General features: G+C 47.5%; 1 protein-coding gene across 1 annotated transcript in view; it reads right to left on the minus strand.

Moving 5' to 3' along the window:
* Nucleotides 1–835, minus strand: part of PGM1 (phosphoglucomutase 1) — a 32,802-nt gene extending 31,967 nt beyond the window's left edge. Inside the window, exon 1 of the mRNA XM_039485706.1 lies at nucleotides 487–835. Coding sequence (XP_039341640.1) covers nucleotides 487–732 — 246 coding nt within the window. The 5' untranslated portion in view covers nucleotides 733–835. The remainder of the gene's footprint in view (nucleotides 1–486) is intronic.
* Nucleotides 836–9,830: the final 8,995 nt, after the last annotated feature.

A 9,830-nucleotide genomic window follows, 5' to 3' on the forward strand; every position in this document is an offset into this window, starting at 1 on the left:
AGGGGGACGCGCGATGGGGAAAAGGGGAATCAAGCCCCCGCTGTCACCGTGACTAGGCTCTGGCTAGAAGTGGCACCGCCCGCTGCTGTTGGGCATGCAAGGCGCGGGGACCGCGGCGGGGCAGCCCTCGCCCGCTGGGGGGGCACAAGTCAGGGGCACGTTGCCCCCCACGATCCACAGTCCGAGGGAGGGCAGCAGGAAGGGGGGCGCTGCGAGGCAGGGAGCCGCGGGCACCGCAGGGGAGTTGCACAAGCTGCCCCGCAGGGGAGTTGCACGGGGAGTGCACAAGCTGCCCCGCAGGGGAGTTGCACAAGCTGCAGGGGAGTTGCACGGGGAGTGCACAAGCTGCCCCGCAGGGGAGTTGCACAAGCTGCAGGGGAGTTGCACGGGGAGTGCACAAGCTGCCCCGCAGGGGAGTTGCACGGGGCGCTGCCCCGGGCGTGCCTTGGCGCAGCGGGCACGTCGGGCGCGGGCCGGGCCCCCTACCCCGTTGGCGGCGGCGATCCGGATGATCAGCTGGATGGCCTCGGTCATGTAGAACCGGCCGTCGCCGCCCACCACCAGCGCGGCCTCCTGCCGCTCGGCCGCGGGCACTGTGGCCAGGATGCTCTGGATGAAGTTCTCGGCGTAGTGCGCGTTGTCCTGGAAGACCCGGACCCGCTTGCGCAGCCCGCTGGTGCCGGGCTTCTGGTCGGCGTAGGCCTGGGTCCGGACCGTCACGATCTTCACCATGGTGCACGCCGGGCTGCGGCGGCCGAGCGCGTCCGGGCTGCAGGGCTGGCGGCGGCGCTCCCCGCCTCCTCCCGGAGCAGCCGCTGGGCGGGGCTTGCCGCTGTCATCAGCCTCCCGCCCCAGCCCTCTGCTCCGCCCGCTTAAAGACGCCAGCCGGAGAGGAGGCCTCCACCCAGCCCCACGCGGGAGGGTTAAGGGAGGGGGCAGTGCAGCCGGGACCCAGCACCCCATAGCCTTGGCCACGGGTCTGCTCTGAGTGGGGAAGGGCGACCCTGGCGCTGGGGGAGCCACAGGGAGATTAGCTCCTGGAAGGGGAGGGACAGCTCAGTGGTTTGGGCATTGGCCTGCTAAACCCAGCATTGTTAGCTCAATCCTTGAGGGGGCCATTTAGGACAAAAATCTGCCTGGGCTTGGTCTTGCTTTGAGTAGGGGGTTGGATTAGATCAGGGGTTCTCAAAATGGGGATCAGGGTTGCAAGGGTATTAGATTGGGGGGGTCACAAGCTGTCAACCTCCAGCATTTATAATGGTATTAAATATATTAAAAAGTGTGTTTAATTTATTGGGGGGGGGGTGGCACTCAGTGGCTTGCTGTGTGAAAGGGGTCACCAGTAAAAAAGTTTGAGACCCACTGAACTAGATGACCTCCTGAGGTCCCTTCCAACCGTGATATTCTATCAGGCCACTATAAGCTTTCCCCTGGGTGATTTTTGGCAGTAATCATCTACAGTCAATGCAGAACTGCATAACTAATATGCAACCTCTTTTGCTGACCTGGATTATGCGGGAGACTGCCCTCTTTGGTCAGGACGCAACCCCCCTCCCCAAAGTGAGGTAACTTACATCGACTTAAAGCAGTGTCTACACTGTGTTATGTTCAGGGGAGATGCTGTCATTGAGGTGGAGTAATTACCTCGATGGTCCACATAGTGCCTCTTCACCAGAAGCACTTAATCGGCACTACCACATTGATGAAGCGGTGCTGATTTAGGGCTTGTCAGCTACGTCAATAGCGTAGCTGAAGTTGATGTACTTAGATCTACTGCGGTAAGTCGACAGCTGACGCTCACCTGTGAAGTCCACTTGCGCTCCTCGTTCTGGTGGAGTACCGGAGTCGAGGGGACAGCGCTCAGCCGTCGATTTATCGCTAAATCGACCCCCACTGGATTGATCGCTGCCCGCTGATCCGGGGAGTAATGTAGACAAGCCCTTATTAGTGCAGTAATGAAGATGAGCCCTCAGAGATGCACTAGAGCAATGCTTCTCAGGGGTATGCAGAGGTCTTCCAGGGGGTACAGCAACTCATTCTGATATTTGTCTAGTTTTACAACTGGCGACATAAAAAGCACTAGCAAAAGTCAGTACAAACTAAAATTTCATACAATGACTTGTTTATTCTCACTGAGATGTAAGTACAATATTTATGTTCCAATTGATTTATTTTATAATTCTATGGTAAATGTGAGAAACTAAGCAATTTGTCAGTAATAGTGTGCTGGGACACTTTTGTATTTTGACGTTTGATTTTGTAAGCAAGTAGTTTTTAAATGAGGTGACATTTGGGATATGCAAGACAAATCAGACTCCTGAAAGGGGTGCAGTAGTCTGGAAAGGTTGAGAGCCCATTGCACTAGTGAGCTGCCAGCAAGAGGCAGCTGTTCTTGGGCTAAGAGTTTCTTGGGCGAAAACAAGAATCCAGAGGGTCGGCCCGAAGTTGTGATATCACACATCTATGCTTGTGGACAAACCATGGATGTAATATATGATTTAATTAATTTATTTAGGCTGTAAAGTGTCAGCAAACAGACGCAGCCAGCCAGACATCCTAAAGAGTATTGGGTTAGCAGCCTCAGCCATGAAGGACCTGCCTAGGGTCTGGAACCAAACAAAGGTGAAAAGAGATCTAAAAGTATGGATTTATCAAACCTGCCTATTTCTGGTCCTCTTATATGGATGCAAAACATGGATGTTGCTTAAACAAGACATCAGGAGGGCAAGAGGCATTTCATATGCGTTGCCAGCAGCGACTGGTGGGTATAAGATGGCTTGACTTGATCAGTAATAAGGATAGAGTTTTAAGAATTGGCCTCGAGTGGACTGAAATCATCGTTGGCTACCGTTGGTTGTTCCTTTTAGGTCACATTGCCTGCCTCAGAGACGAAGATCTTGTATATCAAGCTCTGAAGACTGGACTTGAGGTCAGGAGGGGACACTGCCCAGTCATGGACTGGCACAGTCACACAGTCACCACACCTGTGATTAACCTGCCTGTACCAATCAGTAATAATGCTGTGGAGCTCTTCAAATAAAGGCATACACTGTGGTCATGGATACTATGGACCTCTGCTGTCTGAACGCATTGTTGTTCAGTGCAAAACATATATTTAGACCACAACCACATGCTTTGCCCCTGATTCTCTGAGATCCTGGATAAATCACTTACCCTCCTCTCTTCCCTATCTGTATAATGGGAATAATGCCTACCTCCAAAGTGGCGTGAAAGTGAGCATTAATTCAGTAAAGGCTGTGAAGCAATTAAAAGATGTGAAGCATTACATAAGGACAACATATTATTATATAGTAGATTGGAAGCTCTTTAGGGCACACACCATGTATTTCTGTGTCTCAGTACAGTAAATAGCACCAGGTCCGTGAAGCCCGCACGGACTTGCTGCTTCTATTAATAAGTAAAAAGGTTAATGTGTGTGTGTAGGTGCACCACAGCCCTCTATTGCTGAAATCAGAACTGCACAACTATAACATAGGCCCTATGCTGCTAACATCTACCATCGGTTCCCAAACTGGGGGGGCATGAAGAAATTCCAAGGGGGGCGCGAGGCTGTGAAACTTTCATAAACAAAACGAAACAAAGGAATTGACTGAATGTCAAAAACGATTTGCGTTGCGCACTTTTATCTTTCAAACCTAGGATTTCCCAACTTGTGAGGAAAATTCAGCATTATCCTTCACATTAAATTTGTTTTGTTTATGCTATTTCTTATTTTAAATTACATTTTTATTAAATTTTTGTGCCAAGAAAAACTTTGTGCTTATTTTTAATTTTAAATAAAAAATATATATACCAAGTTTTGTGTTTATTTTTTATTTTAAATTATGAATTTAATTTGTTAAAAGGGGGGTTGGATGATGGTAAAGGAGAGGTGGGGGGTGTGAGGGTTTCTCAAAAATTAAAAAGGGGGCATGATGCCAAAAAGTTTGGGAACCAGTGATCTAGAGCCAATTCTCTTTTAGCTCATGGGAAACAGAGCTGAGCATTTGCAGTACAAGGTTCTGATATCTAGCTCATGAAGTTCTGAATAGCCATGGTGACCTGAGCACTTAGCTGAAAATTCAAGGTCTTGCAGGTAGCTCCATTTAGGGGGAGAAATTGGTGATAGGTGTTTCTTTGGTGCAATCCTATTTCTTTACAAAGAATGTACACAGTCCTGCTTCCCTGAATACAGCACAGAAGGGATTAAACAACAGAAGATAGTTTACAGCCCTCTGCCCACATCATTCAAATTCCTGGGTGGCCTGTGGTTTGGTTTGAGGCCCCTGTTGTGTGAGCCGCCTGGTTCTATAAAGGACATTAAGGGCGTCTTATAACTATTTTAAATGATGGCGGTGGTTACAACCCCCAGTTTCAGTGAGATTTAATCCAACCCATAAACAATGACAATCATGAAGCTCCTAGATGGCAAGGTGTATATTACATTACCCTTCTGTGGGACCTTTTAGCAATGCTTTTATCAATACTCATTTTTAAAGCACTATAGCACCCAAATGGAACAGCATTCATTCAAATTAAAGTTGAAGGTGGTTTTTTTTTTAATGTAGATTTAGAAGAGGGAGCAGCACTACCAGAGCTTACATTAAAAGGTAAAGTATTTATTTTAACTACTCTGATTAATTTCTTCCTATTCTTACAGCTTGTTGCCAAAGTCAATGGCAATTGTTAACCTAAAGCTAGGCAACAGGGGGTCTGTTTTTCTTTCTTTTAAACGGATACCAACTATCAGTGTTATTGCAACATACACCTTCCTTTTAAGCTTAGGTATGCATACTGTACCAGTTGTGTTACAGAATTTTTGCACAACATGCATTTCAGTAACTATTTCTTTTCTGCAAATACACTATAAGCTTGCAGCTGTCTTTGATGTATGTAGCCAGTGCGTGAAACCCTTACCCCTTTGAAGTCAAAGGGACTTTTATCATTGTTTTCTGAAGAGCCAAGATTTCACCCAGTATGTCTGAAGACCAGACCAAGGGGATTGCAAGCCAGGACTCCTAAATTCAGTTCCTGGTTCTTCAGCTGATTCACTATATGACCTTGGGAAAGTGACTGAACATCTCTGTACCTTGATTGTCCAGGTAAAACGGCTAAAATAATACCTACTTCAGGAGAATATTTAATTGTTTGCAAAGTATTTTGAAATTCTCAGCTGCAAGGCACTATAGATGGGCCATGTTTTATTATTATTGTTCATGAGGGAAAATGAACGCAGTGGAAGCTCAATCTACAGCTGTTTATAGCACTACTCTTACCCTTCTGAATGGTGAAGAAGCAAGAATGTCCTTCTGTCTCATGAGCAGGAAGGCACCAATTTAAATCAAGGAAATAATTTAATTCATCCAGTCCCACCAGAGGTGGCTGCAGAGGTTTGCAGGATTTGGGCCTCGGTGGTTAAATATCAGGCTCTGGCAAAGGAACCAGTCTCCGAGAGAGAAAGATTGGGGGCTGGGGTGACAAGGGGTGGGCAAAGGGAGACAATGAAGCCACAAGAGCTAAGGAAGATACATATTGCTCTTTGTTTCCTATGAGTGCTTTGAGATGATAGCTCTTGGGTGAAGTCCTGACCCTACTGAAGTCAGTGGGCGTTTGCCATTGACTTAATTGAAAACAGCATTTTACCCAGTCACACCCCGGTTAAGCTTCCCCAGCTAGACAATCACCAGGCTGTTGTGTTTGGGTCCTTTTAAGCGTCTCTTGGTCTGAATAGGTCCTTACATTCTCTTTCTTTGGCCTCTCTGGCCCACTTCCTGGGCACAGACTCTCAGTCACCCCTTCACTGAAGTGGGACATTGCAGGCCAGCTGCCGTAGGCCCCCAGATCCATGCTGATCACCCCACACCCTCAAACTCCAGTCACTTAAGCACATCCTTGTGGGCACTGGTTTGCAGTTTATCTCTCCAGGGACATATAATGACTGAAACACGTAATACACAATCTTTGCAAAAGCGTTTCTAAAACAGTTACTCTTCACTGTACACAGCACAAGAGATACACAGATCTGGACAAAACCGTACAACACCTACTTGCCCTTCCCTGCTTCAGTTTCCTTGTCACCCTTGTGTGTTCTCTGGGCGTAAGTCAGAGTCCTCTAGGGTGTCCAGGATCCTCCATTTTCTCCTGCACCTCCCCTGGGACTGCACCTTGATGGGGTGGGAAGGCTCGCATGCTCTGCTGAGCCTGAGAGCTATGCCTGCTGGACTATTACTCCTGATAGGGTTACCCGAGCCAGATGGGTTGAAGGGTAGGAGCCAGACTCAAGGCAATCCCACTTGTCCTTCCCCTAGGGGGCTGTGAGTCAGGTTGACAACCTGTCCACACAAAAATGCTTTCTGCTACAGAAACAACGCAGGGACAAGCCGCTTCGGTCACAGATTTCCAGATACAATCATCAACCGCGGAGAACCACAATCTGCTGGACATAAGACAAGATAGTACTGGCCAACCAGCAAAACTTAAAATATCTAAACTTAAAATGCTACAGTGCACAGTTGCAGCACTGCAGCTACACTGCTGTAGCACTTGGACGCTCACTACAGTGACGGGAGGGGTTCTCCCATTGCTGTAGTTAATCCACCTCTCTCAGTCGACGGAAGAATTCTTCCATTGACTTAGCACTGTTCATATCAGTTAGTAGCTTCTGAAGATGTCAGTGCCTGGATGGGCGCGAGCAATACCTGGTGCCTCCATTTATCATGGATATTTTATAGGTCCCTGTCTATAGCTAAGGTAGCAGTCTACTACTGTTGTCCAAGCCCATTTCAGCTTCTTTGTAACTTTGGTTTGGAAAACTAGTGTGGCCAGAAAATTGGCAGATTTACTCTCCAAAGACAAAGGAGATGGTTTCTGCAAAATTGGGAGAAAATTTGTCCATACGTTTTTGAAGAGCAGTCTTGAAATGAGTATACAAGGAGTATCAGATTCCTGCTACAACCAGCTGGACTTTGATTTTATAAACATGGGGAATGCAGTGACAGGAATAATGCATTTTATACCGTTTTATCTAGCAAGATCTTGTTATTGTTTCCCAGCCAATCTACCAGCTTTTTCTTAGTGGCATGAAACTTCCAGCGACTGTTTGTGTACTATTAAGACCCTGGGGCAGCCTTTCAAAGGTGTGTCCTGTTGCCATCCTTTCACAGTGCCCTTAGAGAAGGGTTCTAAATGTTGGCTGGTTTAGCTTGTCAGGCCCAAGAGGTTAAATATTTACAATGCATGTTGCTACAACTTATACTTTTTCCATATGATATTGAAAATGGACCTTTACTGTCTGTCCTACAGGTTAAAGAAAATCAGATCACATGTAAGATCTGACTAGGGTGACCATATGTCCTGATTTTATAGGGACAGTCCTGATTTTGGGGGCTTTTTCTTATATAGGCACCTTTCACACCCCACCCCTTGTCCCAATTTTTTACACTTGCTGTCTGGTCACCCTAGATCTGTCTAAGCACTGGTACCTACAGTATGTAAATTGTGGCAGTCCTGTAACAGTGCTCTCATTTCAGAACTGACCTTTCCCTGCCTAATATACTGTTACAGCAGAATAAGTCAGAGTACAAGAGTTGCTGGTGGATAAATATAGCTTTTCAAGACTACTTGCTACTCAGTCAGACAAGGTCACATAAATTTAATACCTATTTAAACAGACGCCTTTTAAGAAGCCAGTCACTGGTGTCACAGTTCTTTATGTTGACACTTAGCATAACTATAAAAACTGCAATAGACAAAGTGTGTCATTTCTGTTTCAGCTTGTTCCTGGGTGTTACATCCAGCTTCTTTATTCCAGCTCACCCTGAAGATAGTTGGTTAAAGTCAGCAGCTAAGAACCCAAAGCAAAGCAGTCATCTTTTTTACAGAGCTTATTTCCTTATGACCTTATGTGACAATCTGGGGGACCTGTCTCTGTTCAACTTGTGAATTCTGGATGATTTTGTGAACTCTATGGGTAACTCCAATCCTCTACACAGAGCAAATCAGACAAAGGCTGATAAGGGCCTATCAGGTATCACCACACTCCCTGTCTGGAAGAAGCTACAGAACAAACAAAAGAAGTTGTTAATGACTGGCAGAAAAATGAGTGTGGTGAGGTGAAGGGTGCCTAAACTGGAAGAATGCAGTCATCATCACAGGTGGTCTGCTGGGAACGGGATTTGGAGGAATGGACAATCCCCAGAAAGGGAACAAAGAAATCAGGTGTTAGTGCAGGTGTTTAAAATGCAAGAGAGAGGGACAAAGGGGCATGTATCATGAGTGAGGGAACCTTTTTGACTGCAGCCAGCCAGAGGTGAAGGACACTGTCACTGACTGCAGGGAACAGAGAGAGAGACTCTATGATTTGGAAGAGATGCCAGACCTGGAGGACTAATGATGAGGGGACCAGGAACCCTGGAAGGAAACTGACTCAAATCCTGAAAAACACTCAAGAGGAAACTGAGGCAAGGAATGGGAAATAGGTGTTTGTTTTGCTTAGATCTGTATATCTTGTGACAGGGTCAGGCCAGATGGCTACAGGAGAGTGTTAGAAGGCAGATATATTAGTCCCGGATTAAGTAGATCCCTTTTCCCTAGGTAAGGTAACGGGCATTTCAGGAACAAGCAGTAACTTGCTGGAACCAATTAAGGCAGGCAGGCTAATTAGGACACCTGGAGCCAACTGAGAAGAAACTGCTAGAATCAGTTAGGACAGACTGGCTAATCAGGGCACCGGAGTTTAAAAGGACCTCACTTCAGTTTGTAGCATGCATGTGAGGAGCTGGGAGCAAGAGGCACAAGGAGCTGAGAGCGGGAAGGCGTATTGCTGGAGGATTGAAGAGTACAAGCATTATCAGACACCAGGAGAAAGGTTCTGTGGTGAGGATAAAGAAGGTGTTTGGAGGAGGCCATGGGGAAGTAGCCCAGGGAGTTGTAGCTGTCACACAGCTGTTCCAGGAGGCACTCTAGACAGCTGCAGTCCACAGGGCCCTGGGCTGGAACCTGGAGTCAGGGCCGGCTCCAGGCACCAGTGCAGCAAGCCAATGGGGTGTGGGGCGGCACGTCCGGCTCTTTGGCGGCGGGTCCCTCAGTCCCTCTTGGAGGGAAGGACCTGCTGCTGAATTGCCGCTGAAAAATGAAGTGGCGGCCGTAGAGCTGCCGCCAAAGTTCCGCCGATCACAGCTTTTTTTTTTCCCCGCCGCTTGGGGCAGCAAAAACGCTGGAGCTGGCCCTTCCTGGAGTAGAGGGTGGGCCTGGGCCCCCCCCCAACCTCCCAACTCCTGATCAGACACAGGAGAAATTGACCTGGACTGTGGGCTCTACCAGAGGGGAAGGTCTCTGGGCTGTTCCCTGACCCACATGATGAATCTCTGAGGCGAACAAATCCACCAATAAGCGCAGGACCCACCAAGATAGAGGAGGAACTTTGTCACAATCTCTTATGCTGTTTGAATTAACAGTTATTATTTTAGAAACCCTATGCAAAGTCTATGCCTATTTACTTCAACTACCATGTATCCCTGAAGGGGTAAACTATAAATCAGAGTGCCCACAAGGAGGGATCTCTGGGTTGTCTTCGGGGGGTCTGGCCTGGTCCTGAGGGCCTACATAGCTGAGCTATGTGATTTCACTTCCAGAAGGGCTATCAAAGAGTCTACGGCCAGGAAGTGTGCCAGAGAGGCTGAAGTGAGAGACAGTGGCTGGAGCTTACCCAGTGAAAAAGGGGAGCTTAAAATAACACTGGTCCAGCAAGTTGGGCCCCAAATCCAACAGTTTTGTAAGTGTCCCGCAGGTGGAGCTTGAGTGTGAATGTAAAGGAATTAAAAAACAAGCAG

The sequence above is a fragment of the Mauremys reevesii genome, linkage group 8 (genome assembly GCF_016161935.1).
Source record: "Mauremys reevesii isolate NIE-2019 linkage group 8, ASM1616193v1, whole genome shotgun sequence".
Taxonomy (NCBI): domain Eukaryota; kingdom Metazoa; phylum Chordata; order Testudines; family Geoemydidae; genus Mauremys; species Mauremys reevesii.